Genomic DNA, 15116 nt, shown 5'->3' with positions numbered 1-15116 from the left:
GATCGTCTTGTATTATTCATACGCCATCTCTTGCCCAAAATGATAAGCAACTTTATATGTTTTTTTCCTACTTTTTAAGATATTTTTTTTAGTGCCCAAGAAAAATACATGTATATGAAATTTCGGGAGCCATGCCCACGTTATATCCGAATTCGCATTATAACAGAGCGTGCTATAGCAGAGTCACACTCTGTGTGTGTGTGTATATGTGTATATATATATATATATATATATATAATTCCTGTGTTGGCTACTTTTTGTTTATTTATATTATCAACTGTACATGGACAGGTGATCAAAGCAATTACATTACCTTTTGAATGTAACAATCCAGCAATGTATAGTATTTGTGACCAAGTTTAAATGAGATTGGGATAGAAACAGGGTGTAGCCATTGGAACAGAAGCAGATGGCAAATATCTTCCCTTAGTGGAATAGGTTGTCAGGGTGACACCCACTGCCTCTGTCACAAGTTATAAATGCTTCCACTCCCTGTATTGCCTTAACAAGGAAATAACAATAACATAGATATACTTTCCATGAATATATATTCTTATGTATGTGACTTATTTAAATGACAAGATATAGCTGAAGAACTACTTATTACAAATGTGAAGTTTAGGTAACAATCTAGCTGTATTCATTAAGACAGTAGTGTGATGAAAGACTGCTTATTGTGAACGTCGAGTTTAAAAAAACAATCTAGCTGTATTCAGTAAGTCAGTAGTGTGATGAAAGACTACTTAATATTGTGAAGAGTTTAAAATAATAATCTAGCTGTATTCAGTAAGACAGTAGTGTGATGAAAGACTACGTAATATTGTGAAGAGTTTAAAATAATAATCTAGCTGTATTCAGTAAGTCAGTAGTGTGATGAAAGACTACTTAATATTGTGAAGAGTTTAAAATAATAATCTAGCTGTATTCAGTAAGACAGTAGTGTGATGAAAGACTACTTAATATTGTGAAGAGTTTAAAATAATAATCTAGCTGTATTCAGTAAGACAGTAGTGTGATGAAAGACTACTTAATATTGTGAAGAGTTTAAAATAATAATCTAGCTGTATTCAGTAAGAGAGTAGTGTGATGAAAGACTACTTAATATTGTGAAGAGTTTAAAATAATAATCTAGCTGTATTCAGTAAGAGAGTAGTGTGATGAAAGACTACTTAATATTGTGAAGAGTTTAAAATAATAATCTAGCTGTATTCAGTGTTTCTTGCAGTTTTCAGTTTAAAACTATATTTTACTCAAAACTATCAATTTAGGTTTTTGAGGAGTGTTGATGTAAGATTCTAATTACTTGACATGATTTCATAAACTCAGATCATCTTTCTCTCACATGGGATGAAAATATATCATATAGGTTGTCTTTATCTACATTGTGATTTGGTGAAGTAATTAATAATTGAAAAAAAAACAAAGGTTATTATGGCATGAAAATATAATGACACAGTATCCCTAGAAATATGCATACCAATGATCATTTGTCTACTCATGTATATTTGGCTATTTTAAGGACACAATGTATTTATTAAAGAATAATACAAGTCCAAACATGTACACTTGTGCAATATTTAAGTTTGGGTGATTTGGCTGGAAAATATATATTAAAGTCATATTCACATGCATATTAATAACCATATCAAATATGTGATTTTATCTCAGTCATGATAAATATACTTTGTAAAAACAAAGGGCCCAGTCCAAAAGTAAGTATTAAATGAAGATATAATTGTTTATATATCAAGCCAAGAAATATTATTTGAATCTGTTAGAAAACTGGAAATTTTGTTCAAAATATTTGAAGACTTTATCCCCACCCCTGTTTTTTAAAACACAAAATGAATACCATTTGTATACTGGCATTAGAATGGGGGGGGGGGGAATAATGATAAGCCAATTAAGTGGTTAAGTGTGTTATCATTAGCATTAGTTTCCTCTTGAATCAAGTACATGGGCATTGGCAGGGATGGGAGGGGTGTGTGAACCTAAATATAAATGCCTAGCTAGAACATACCACATAGTAATTGTAATTTCTGCCATTTTCCACTGTATTACATGGGGGTTTTTTCTTATGCTTTATTGGTACTAAATGCATTTTCACATTTGTATTAAGAAAATCCAATTTACCTCCTGTCATGAAATATCGCATTTGGAATGTTTCTTATTTTATGCAAATGTATAAGGGTCATGACTGCTGCGATATGCGTACAATATAGTAAATGAGCAGATTAATTGAGATAATGTACGTAATTTGAAAATAATAATTAAATTTTAATTTTAGTGTGGATGGTTATTTTTGGCATTCGTTATTTGTATATGTAATGCCCAATAGTCACATTCACTCCAAAGTAGACTGAAACTTGATCCCTGGAATTATCGTCTGTGTGTGGAAGGCACAAGGCAACATGAAAACTTTTCGCAGAATCGGCCCTTCAGAATCAGTAAGGTTACTTATATGGCAATAGATGAAAGGTATGGAGTGTCTTCTTTACAGTGGTGTACGTTATGAGTGACTGAATGCACAGATAGTATCGGAAAATTAGATCAGAGTCATTTAAGGGTCAGATTGTGACTGGCATGAGTTAGTTACCTTGTGTTAATTGGTGAGTGTACACATTAGTTTAGCCCCGGAATTGAGTGCCTATGGGCAGAACTGATTGTTGTCGTCATGTGAAATGGAAAATAAGTCAAGATTTACTTAAAGCTGAGAGATAGCAACAAGCATTTGAGCTGCATAGGCTTTGAAACTGATGTTTGTGCAACTGTGCTATGGTAAATAAGGTTTACATGTACTTTACAAACCTTTCAGTTGAACATAATGTTTACCATCGCTGCATGTTTTGAATACTGAACTTTTAAATACGTTTTCCAGCTCTACAATAGCAGTTTATGATAATTTGCCACACCTTACTGAAAACTGGAAACAAATCAACTGCCTTATTGAGACGTGGAGAGAGACCTTAAGATATTATAAATCATCAACATTGAATGTTATATTTATGTGTCATGAGGTTGTAACCTACTTCCTCTGTACCATCAATGTAATTTACAACAACCAAAGTGGGCAGTATTACAGCATTAACAGTGAAATCATGATTTTGGCAACACATGAAAATATTTGATTTGGTTTGGTTTGGTGCAACACAAGTAGCTTATTTTAGCTTCTGAGGCAATTTGAGTAAAGTGTCTTGCCCAAGTACATAACATGGAAGTTGACCCAGGCTGGTCCAATAGTAGGATAAGAAACCATGCTCATGGACTCTTTAAACTAATGCACTACTTTGGGATTATTGAGGACTCGTTCAAATACATTATTTGGGATTATTGAGGACTCATTCAGAGACATACTTTGCGATTATTGAGGACTCATTCAGAGACATACTGGACAATAAAATAGCAGTTCAAATTAAAAGTGTAAGTAGGTGATTATCTATATTACTCTGATGCAATATCGTGATCATGCAATATCGTAATCTTGCAGAAACAATTGGTCATACCTTAATCTTTCATGCAGATTCTAAGCTCAAAAGCAGTATTAAACATTATGTTCACCACGACATGTGAAGAAAAGCAAAGAATTTAAGAAACTTTTCCTTCCAACTGAAAAATTAAGAAATATACCGTTCCACTTAGGCTATATGGATCAATACATTATTTCACATATCTGGCTATATATGCATCTGGTAACATCTGTTCTTATGTGGGGGCCCCAAGTGCCCAAGTGGTCTAAAGCGCTCTCCATTATGGATCACTGCCAACTCACATGTCTGCCTGGGTTTGAGTCTCGGATTTGGCCAATGTGGGTATGTAAGAAAGCTTGCCAGTAGCTTCTCGAGGGTCGGTGTTTTTTTCCGGGGATTTCCCGGGTTCTTCTTCCACCATTAATACTGGCCGCCATGTATTGCCTATTGTGTGCTGAAAAATGGCGTTAAACCCCCACAACAACAACTGTTCATATGTGCTATCCAATTTTTCTCAGTTTGATGAGTATATGAAAAAGTGGAAAGATCTCTTTGGAACATCTACAACCAGCAGCCAGACATCAGGCTTTGATTAGTGGACAGGGATTGGATTGATTATCTTACCCCACCCTCGTCCCACATTTTTATTCAAACCCTATGGAATCCTTCACATGCATCAGTCTAGGATAGGAAATTCCACAAAAGGGTCAGATGCAAAATGTTGATCCTGAGGGTATAATTTTTTGTATCCTACATTGAAGCATAATGATCCTTTTTAAAATATCTTTTATTGGATAGAGCAGAACTAGTTAGGTTGACACTAAAATATTTCGCGTAAAATTGTAATGAGATTTAGAGCTTTCAAAGAACAGTAGTTGAAGCAGTTATAGTAATGTCATTTCACAACATCCATACTATCTATTTTGGATGGTAAGCACAATGATGAAGTCCACTGAAGATGAAGTCCACTGAAGATGAAGTCCACTCTTATCCTTAAGATTAAGCGAGGCAAGAAAAAATAGTCCTCAATTCAACTTTGATCAAACGTTGACTCTTCAAATTAATAAGGAGAATATCACTTTTTTAAATAACAATTACGGCATTTTTTAGAACTCTTATTTGGACCAAAGACAACGTAGCTGGGTCACTCATTGTGAAAGGTCTGCACAGGACAGATCATTTCTCATTTTAGTACTAAATATGTTGCAAATGAATGTTTATCATGATTATTGTGAAAGAAATATTCCAATGATAATGCAAATCAGGATGTGTGTGCTTCTTTGTTTGCACTATGCAGTAGAATTATAAAGGTCGTTATGAATTAGGTTATAACTGTTCTGCACCAAACTAAACTGGAATACACAATCATTAACATATAGGAATGCGAAAATGCTAAGGACACCAATACCTTTTAAAGCCTGTTAGACATTTCAAAGAAATTGTTCTGCCAGGTCCTTCCTTTCCATTTGGTTCCTCCTTGGATTCAGGTACTTCTTAGGTGGATATATCAGCTGTGGCCTCAAAATCTTGAAATCAAAGGTTTGAAACCTAGTAGCATATTAATAGCCTCACATGCCAGGTGCTTCCATTTGGTATTTTATCATTTTCACTTCTAACATTTGTCATTTCTTTCTGCAGAGAATACTGTGATTTGGTAACAATGAATATCATGGTGGCCAGTTAACATTCCTTTGGAACAAGATTACTCTCCAAGCAGTGGCCCCAAGTAGTCTAAAGCACTCACCATTCCGGATCACTGCCATCTCACCTCTGTCTGTGTGGGTTCGAGTCTTAGGCTAGGCTAACATGGGTATGGGAGAAAGCTTGCCAGGAGCTTATCGTGGGTCGGTGGTTCTTCCCAGGGTTTTCCTGGGTTCTTCCTCCACCAGTTATACTGGTTGCCATGTATAGCCTATCTTGTGCTGAAAATTGGCAATAAACCCTACAACAACAACAACAACAACTCTCCAAGCAGTTTGTATGAGCCTTTATTTTCCATTGGCTATGAGATGCATGGAAAATGCCCCCATCAATTTTTTTTTATTTCTTGTATATTACTTGAATAGAGTACTTGCAGAGAAAAATCATTTTTTGAACATAAACATAATAAATACAGATATAGAAAAAAGCAACCATAAATCAGTAAAACAATAGTAATGCATGGTCGCAAAATGATTTCTGAAAATATCACCATGAGATTTGTTAATTCTGTAACTTTATCCCTTGTATCAACTTTCATTATTTCGTCCTTTTTCACAGGTCATTCCACTCAGTCTGGTTGAGGAACTGAATCAGGCAGCATCTGTACCAATAAAGACTGCAGAACAACTGGATTTATTCCTAAGGTTCCAACATGAGATAGGCACAATTCTCTATTTCAAGTAAGCAAACAAGCATGCTTTCACTTGTGGTCCACTATTGTTTGTACCAGTGCTGTGTATGACCTTAAATTTTTTTTAAAGTTGATTTATAATGATCTGAGGGGTATGTGGTATCATGAGGCATGTCTTAAAATATTTAAAGTACTTTAAGTTCGTGAATTTGTGTTCATTTCATGAATTTTAAATGTATGGTGTTCTTCCCCCAATTTTTATGTTGTACACACACTCCAGTATCATTATCAAATAAATGATTAGCTTACGTATAGCACTATTTTCATGCTGTATGTATAAAAAGTGTGCTGATCTGATGTCCAATGTGGCCACCATGGTGATGTCTGTCAGGTGAAATATCTCAGGCACACAGTGATGTCTGTCAGGTGAATTATCTCAGGCACACAATGATGTCTGTCAGGTGAATTATCTCAGGCACACAGGTATGTCTGTCAGGTGAAGTATCTCAGGCACACAGGGAGATCTGTAGGTGAGATATCTCAGGCACACAGTGATGTATGTCAGGTGAAGTATCTCAGGCACACAGGGATGTCTGTCAGGTGAAGTATCTCAGGCACACAGGGATGTCTATCAGGTGAATTATCTCAGACACACAGGGAGATCTGTCAGGTGAATTATCTCAGGCACACAGTGATGTCTGTTAGGTGAGTTATCTCAGGCACACAAAGATGCTGATTTGTAAATAATTTCAGTTATAGTTCTTTCATTTATTGTGTTTTCCACTTAATAAAGCATCAGTTGAGGAAGTCGTTTTCAAAGAAAAGTTTGCTATGTAAAATCTGAACAAATGGTAGTCACAAAATAGTAAGAAAGTTGATGCTGATTAACATAATGATTGCTGGAAAATTTATATGGAGTTTTCCTAAGTTTGTTGCCTCACAAAATCAATAAGAATAGTGCTAATATGGCTGTCATACCAACCATCTTGAAAATGTTATCACAACTTGACTCTAAGAGAAACCCATATTTGAGGTGGGGGGTTTACCAGAAGACTTGCTATGTCCAAATGGTCTTGTATGTAATTGGTGATGATCTTCTTATTGCTACTCTTCCTGAATGGAAAGGAGTATTTTGCAAATATTGTGTTATCGTCTCCACTCCAGATCGATGGCTACATCAACACAATGGCTGTCTTAAAAACCATAGCACTACTCCACCTGAATAGATTATCATTGTGACGTGTTTTCACCAAGAGCTAAAAGAAAATGATGCTAGTCATTCATCCTATATGACTACCTGGATGACTGTCTTGTTGTTGATATTATTCCAGAATGGGTAATCATTATGGCTTGGGGTTTCTACTCTAAGATTTATAATGATGCCTACTTTGTCTTAAATGAAATTGTGCCAAACTGATATCTAATCTGCGTACTATGGCAGCTAATTTGAAAATCTTTGCCTCAGAAGAATATCAGAGATGGTTTCATCACTTGACAGTTAAAAGGATGAAATGGTCTTGCATATATGTGAACCTCCCTCACGGGAGGGTCTTTCTCCCATGTTTAGGGATGTCTCTCTTCTGAAACGGAAATCTCCTGCATATGCAGAATTATTGATACATTCTAGCTGCACAATGGTCCATTTGCTGTAAGAATTGCTTTTGATCATGTGACTGAACTGGCTTAAGCAGGGCATGAATATTTAGTTACTAATTTCACCCATTGATCCCGTTGGCATGCTCATCTGTTTCATTATTTGAAGTTTGTCTAGTTTGATTATACTATGTGTGTGCAGAAGTAATTTAGAAAGGATTAAAGATGTTATTTCATTTTGCTTGAGTTACTAAAAGCCCAGTCAGCATAAAACGGTTACTCTGAATCTCTCCATGTTCTGCTTCAGTGTTGAGAAGGATTAGAGTTTGTGCTATATATGATAAAAAGTAATTTGGACTTGAGTTAAGATGTTAATTGATTATGTTTTGATTAATTAACAGCTTAAGTGGCATAAAACTTTGTCAACATGTCATCGATGTTTGAAGTTTGTCTAGTTGTCAACATGTGCCAGTGTGAAAATACCCAAATCCAAGCAACCAGAATATCCCAAAATTCAGTGATGGTTGGAAATGGGAATTTCATAAGTTGCAATCATACTCAAAGGATATGAATATGCATTATGTGCTTCCTGTAAATCTGATTTTAGAATGTGTTAAGCGGCAAGTATGAAATGACACATCATGTTGAATCCCGCTGTTATAAAATCACATTAACCATGAAAACAAATATGTCATCACTGAAATCCATGATCGCGGAATCCACATCAAATATAGGTGACGTTAGACATGCTGAGACATTCTTTACTAACTTTATAGCTGAACAATATCTCACATGAGTGACCATATGCAGAACGTACTGGGAGGTACTGAAGGTTATGCCCTTAACAATAATGTGATTTGGTACATACTTTCCTTTACATTTTTCTTTTCGGAGCAAATTCTTAAGAAAGTTATTTAAGATATTTATGTGATAAGGCAATGGGAGATTATTTATAATGTATCTAGAAGAACGATATGTGCATCATTATTACGTTACTTAGATGAGAATGACAGAATTTGTAATATTTTAGTGAGAGTTGAATTTACGAGGTAATGAATTACTTTCCTTGACGTCATCAGGAAAAAAAAGTAACTTCTATAAAATATTGTTTCCTGTTGCTATTCACAATTCATAAGTTGTAATGGATTTAATAATGTTATTTGTTGGTACATCCATTAATCATTTGCACTTTGTTTTGGGGGAAAAATTTACAAAACCTTTTGAGACTTTTGTTTGAAATTTGTTGAGCATATTAGTCTAATAAATTAAACTTACATGTTCCTTCAGCTGTACACGGTTCATTTCCATATTTTCTACAATTTTCAGTCATTTGATGATTCATCTATCCATCCACTATGTATTTATTGTTTCCAGAGCACAACTCATGATGGCCATTGCTTTTCTGTATAATTTGTCATATATTCTACCTGTATACGGAATCTTTGACTAATTCTTCTGCCTCCTAGCAGACATTTTGGCAGAGCATGGGATATGACTCCATCTTGCTGAATCAGGGACTTTTGTCATGATTTATATAATGGTAGTCATAGCTACTGATAAGAGGTGATGTCAGGAGGATGTATTCTTTCTTTATGCATATTTGATGTGTAGTAATAAATGTCTTTATAACTTTTAGTGTTGAAGGATTGAGGGACAAGATTGTGCTTGACCCACAGTGGTTGATTGATGCCCTGAAATCCCTTATCACTGCAGAGATGTTCATTCTTAAGAAATACCCTAGAATCAGGGACCGATGGTTTGAATTCAGAGACAAAGGAAAACTTACGCCTGAACTGATAGGTTGGTATTTTCTAATTTACTTTAATTAACAGCATTTTTTGTTTTCACTGTCATATCAGATCCTATCATAACATTAGCTGTGATGTTTGATCTCCGTAGATGTTAGAGAAAATAATAAAGTTTATATTCCCCATCTGCCTTACTGAAAACACAGGAAACCAGACATAGGACTTAGGAAAAACCCTAATCCTCTAGTTTTAACTGTTCAAAATATAGCCATGCCAAATAAACCTGAATACCTACTCGTTTATGGGATTAATTTGTACCTTTAGAATATCTGTGTGCGCTATAATACTGTTAACAAGTCCTGAACCTGATTTTACTAACAATTCAAGAGTATGTCAATTAACAATTACTTTTGCCTGTTTTGCCTACTTGTCAGTCCAGAACATGACACAGAGGGAGCTGACTTTACTATTTACACAGGCTCACAATGCAACCCTGATACTAAAATGTGTTCAGACCATGAAAATAGTGTACAGTTACAACAGTAGGCTTGAATCCCTTCTTGTATAAAGCTAATGTCAGGTTCTGTTGTTTTTTGTGAGAGGTCTTGTAGTGTAGTAAATATAAAACACGTAAATATGTACATTGAGTACAATGATGACAGGGATGTAGTTAACATACTGATACATGTAAATGTACTGTATTTAGTACACTGATGACATGACTGTAATGTAGTGATACATATGCTGTCTTGAGTACAGGGATGTAGTGTAGTTATACATATACTGTGTTGAGTACAAGGATGTAGTGTAGTTATATATGTAATGTGTTGAGTACAAGGATGTAGTGTAGTTATATATATACTGTGTTGAGTACAAGGATGTAGTGTAGTTATATATGTAATGTGTTGAGTACAAGGATGTAGTTTAGTTACATATGTAATGTGTTGAGTACAGGGATGTAGTGTACTTATACATATACTGTGATGAGTACAGAGATATAGTGTAGTTATATACTGTGTTGAGTTCAGGGATGTAGTGTAGTTATACATATACTGTGTTGAGTACATGGATGTAGTGTAGTTATACTGTGTTGAGTACAGGGGTGTAGTGTAGTTATACTGTGTTGTATACAGGGATGTAGTGTAGTTATAGATATAATGTGTTGAGTGCAGGAATGTAGTGTAGTTATAGATATACTGTGTTAAGTACAGGTATGTCATGTAGTTATACATATACTGTATTGAATACAGGGATGTAGTGTAGTTATAGTTGAGGTTTTAAGGTAGACACTCATTGGGACTATAAGCCCATTAAGACCTATTGCTACTTCTTTTGGCCTGAAAAGTAATCTTTGGATGATATGATGAGGGCTACCTTCCAGAGATCTCAGACTACTACAGTACCTTGTTCCCATTTTCTCCCATGAATATTTATCACTGTAGAGAAAGGCAATTTTTGTTGGACCCATTTGCAACAGCACAATACCTGGCTCAGCATTATATCAACATACAGTAGTGAGCACTCCTATCGTATATCATTTGAACTAAACAGACATGAAAGTGAAATCCCCATACTCACTTTTGTTTCAGTACATTATTAATCAAGTGAAATGTCAACTTGTCCTCAATTTTTTCTTCAAAGAGAAATGTGGAAAACAATTGTATGATCCGTACATAATTTGGCTGCTAATGTGATGATCATAGATACTAGAAATTATGCAGCTTTCTGTGGAATTCCTGTTGAAAATTCCTACACGATCCTTGAAAAACACTGAATTTCTGTGGCACAGTTTGGAACAGTTTATGATACAGTAGATGTATTAGTAATATGGATAAATAATCATTGTATCCAATATATGAAAAATAGGCCTTCTGGTATGGCTATGTTTGCCTGTGATAGACAATATTCTTTTAGGTTGCTGTTATATGTTATATAATAACTGTAGTGAAGCAATACTGGAAAAGACTTACTTTCTTCTAAACTTCTATTTTGGCAGATATTTGTCATCTGACAGGAACATATACATAAAACAGCACTTTTTTGTTGAACAAACAAAGAACATTTAAGACAAATGGGACAGTTAGCATCCCTTTATTGCATAATGATGTATTTTAACACCAACACTTTTACTACGCATCACTACAAATCAAATTAAGATACCCAGTATCATCTAAATAAAGTGACCCATAGCTGTCACTTATGGGGGTTCTCTACAGATGTTATGAACTGTGAGAGTGACAGGACAAGGTGAAGTTGTTTGCATTTGCAACATGCACAATGGAGAGAATCTTTGCATACCACTGTTACTTTCATGTACTGTGGATGAAATTTCCTTGGATATTGTACTTAGGGAAATTGTATGTGACCTAAGCACACAAGTTATCCAAAATGGAATGTGCTAAAAAAAATCAACCAGAATTAGTCTAAAGTACAGTTCTTTAGCAGTTATTAAAATATGGAAAAATAATTTTGCCAGACTAGATAAAACTACCTTCTAAAAAAAGGCAATGAATGAACTACAAAATATATAAAATGTAAAATAAATGTTATTGGCTCACTTTTATACAGTTTGTACAATTGACCATGGATGTTCAGGAAGTGAAAATGGCAAAACAGATCTTACAGTTTTTAGATAGGTACATTTTTGAAGCAATATCTAATCAATAACACATTTCAGATTGGATTCTGCATTGATAATTAGAGGATAGGATAGTTGCCAGGTTGTCAGATTTAGAAAGTGACAAAAGGATAATACCGACTGCAATTATACTGAGGGACACAAAAAGATATCCATCAATTTTATATTGGTTTTTGAAGAACTTTAAAGTAACAATGATCACATAGCATGACACATTATCAGATGTGTGTCAATTTCATAAGTTTATTTCACAGGAATTTTTGTGTAACATTAGATTTACAGAATATAATACATAAAATATAAAACTATATAATGCATACAAGTACTTTAAAACAAATAAATTTTGAAAGCTTGAGAATTATAGAAGTCCAAAACCATGCCTCTGTTGTAAACAGAACCCCTATTTCAGATCACTTTAAAATTGATTAATGGTAAATTTTATTTTTTAAATTTCCTTGTTCAGTTTTTAATAGACTTGTATGCTGTGTCAAACCATAAAGGAGATGCTTTTCATTGATTATACATGTATATGTATGTATGTATATACGTATATTTATATATACAGTGTGTTAATTAATTTTACAAGGACAAGTATGTTCCACAAAAATAATAGGGTTTTTATATTTTTTTACTTTTTGAGTTAATGAATATAGTTGTATGTTAGCGGTGAAGTTGCCAGGGTGTATCCCTGGACCATGGCACTAATGACACCACTGTATATATAAATATCAGTTCCGTCAAGCTCTTTCTTTCTCTTGACATCTGATGTGTGTTGTTTGTTCTGTTTAAAATTCAAAAGACTTAAGAATACATAATTAGTTATGTTTTATTTATCTTCTCTGGCACATTTATATTCAAATTACTTGATACTGAATAAACAACAGAAATGCATTTCTTATGATAGTCTTCATACTGTATGGAATATTGTTTCTAATTCACAGTTCAGTCTTGTCGTCAATAGTACTTCATTTTTTCCAAGTTGTTTTATATATATATAAAAAATTGTTTCCACCTTTGTATTAACTTTAGCTTAAATTTGTCAATTATTAGACGAGTAGGTTCTATTAATTATTAGTATTGATGGCATGATTTTAGAACTTGTACAGCTTTCTGACAACTTTGAGCAACCATATCAGATGCTGCATACAAAAATTAGAATGGCATATGTAACACATTTCTTTTAATGAATTGATGGTTGAATATATAATATTTCATAATTTAGATTTTAAAGAGGAGCAAACTTGAATGTTGGTGATCATTAAATTGTTGAATAAATTTTTAATTTGTTTTTGTATGTAAACTTAAGGCATCCACTATAACATGTGTTTGCTTCCATGACACAAAACAATATTTCCCTAATTACATACAAAAATTCCCACTTATTTACAGTGTTTATCAATAACAAAATCATGTGACACATTTTGAAACCAATGTTCTCGGTTTTCTTGCTAAAATGCTAATTTTGGGAAATAAGAGCTTCGTCCATCATAAACACTATACTGCAAAGTCTGTTAATAACATTTTACAGGGTAATACAGTACATCGCGAGTGTGTTTTCGGAACCCCACGCATCGCAGTGGAGGACTTAATCCCTTCCACTTTAACCCCGAGTTAATTCTTTGCGACAGACAATAAAATACTAAGAAATCACCAACAAGCCATGGCTATCACGCAGATGGCATCTCCACCGTAAAGTAGCTGATTGACATTGGTTGATATTTATAGAGCCAATCAGTGAAGACCACTCATGAAAAGACAGACAGGTCATGAGTGATTAACATTCAAATACCATTTCACTAATCAGTGATCGATTTTTTGATCATATATGAACAGTAGAAATTAATTTGAAAAGTCTTGTATTTTTTATACATTTAGATATTTACATGCTAACATGACGATAGACCAACCATGTTAGGCTTCTCTTGAATGGTGTAAATTTATCCTACTGTTTAAATATGAAAAATAATCCTCTGAGATATGGACAGTAAAATTTCAGATAGCAGCAACATCTGTTTAAAAACACAAACAACAGAAACGAAAACACTGAATTTACAGTTAAATATGTACCATATGTTCAGTACATAAGCAATAATGGCGGTTAGGAAATTGAATATAAAGGCGGTGTGCACAAATGTGAACTAGTTCTTAATACATATGTACTGTATGGGACTGGCCATTTTATGTTATGGGGTTACATTTTTATTTCTGACGGGTATTTTTTTAAATTTCATTTATCACAAGATGAGTTTGTTTCAGGTAAGGCAAGGAATATCATAGTGTTCTTTTTTAATACCACAAATCAAAACAAGCATTAAACCAAACGTCCCACTTAGAAACTTAAACGGTTCTCCTTGATAAGGATTTACCTTGATCGGATGTTCAGCAGAAATCAAGGCAGTAATCATTGTAAACACTGTTATAAAATGTTATAGCCAGAAGATTTCAATTTTATGACGGGAAAGTGTGTTCCTTCCTATCAGACGAATGTCTTAGCAGGTTGCACATATACATGTAGGTCAAATTATGGTTCAGTCAATAGCAATGGACGTTTTACTGATTGAAATTTGAATAGTCATTGAATGAAGACCATCCACAGACCAAAATGTCAAGCATGATTTGCGATCAGATACCGTTTCAAGAATGAAGTGATCTTAATTTCTATTTTTAAAAAAAGGAAATAAAAATGTATTGTTTATTCTGTACATTTAGAGATGTCTGATCAACTGTTTTGTAATATGTTTACACTTTTACTTTATTCCAAGAAATCGGGACCAACTTAGCACACCAATTTGATAAAAGGCTCATTGGATTGATTTTGAACAATGTAAATTTATACTTCTGTTTGTGAAAAAATAATGCTTAAAGGTTTAGATAATTAAATTCAAGCAGGCAGCCACTTTTTTCTAAAAGAAAAACAACAACAAAAATGAGCAAATTGTGAACTTACATATCACGTAATGACCCTGTCGAGGCTAAATACCCATACTTGTTCAATTTTAACACACATGTACTGCAAGGGACTGACGACCATTTAATTTATTGGGCTAGATCTTCCCGTCCAAGATATTTTTTGTGTTATTATATTCATGACGAGGTATAAAAAATTCAAATAAGTAAAGGGAATGGCATAGTCTCAAGTGTAAATCACACCTCTATAATTCTGTGATTGGATGTCAGAAGAAATAGTACAGGATATTATTGAGAACTCGTAAGGCCCCTATCCCGACACAAAAGAGACACAAAACATAAACACACAAACGTAAAGTCACTTGTCACTTTAAATTTGACTATCGTTTCATTGTTGCGCATATTTATTGGCTATTTTGCACACTTTGAAG

At 34.0% G+C, this 15116-nt stretch overlaps 1 protein-coding gene across 1 annotated transcript in view; it reads left to right on the top strand.

Moving 5' to 3' along the window:
• LOC149789901 (uncharacterized) overlaps positions 1 to 15116 on the top strand; it is a 68343-nt gene that overhangs the window by 36019 nt on the left and 17208 nt on the right. Inside the window, exons 6-7 of the mRNA XM_089971977.1 lie at positions 5727 to 5848; positions 9029 to 9192. Of these exons, the coding sequence (XP_089828103.1) occupies positions 5727 to 5848; positions 9029 to 9192 (286 nt within the window). The remainder of the gene's footprint in view (positions 1 to 5726; positions 5849 to 9028; positions 9193 to 15116) is intronic.

The sequence above is a fragment of the Sinohyriopsis cumingii genome, chromosome 10 (genome assembly GCF_028554795.1).
Source record: "Sinohyriopsis cumingii isolate HCF-2022 chromosome 10, ASM2855479v2, whole genome shotgun sequence".
In the NCBI taxonomy this organism is placed as follows: Eukaryota; Metazoa; Mollusca; class Bivalvia; order Unionida; family Unionidae; genus Sinohyriopsis; species Sinohyriopsis cumingii.
This window is presented reverse-complemented; position numbering and strand designations above follow the sequence as displayed.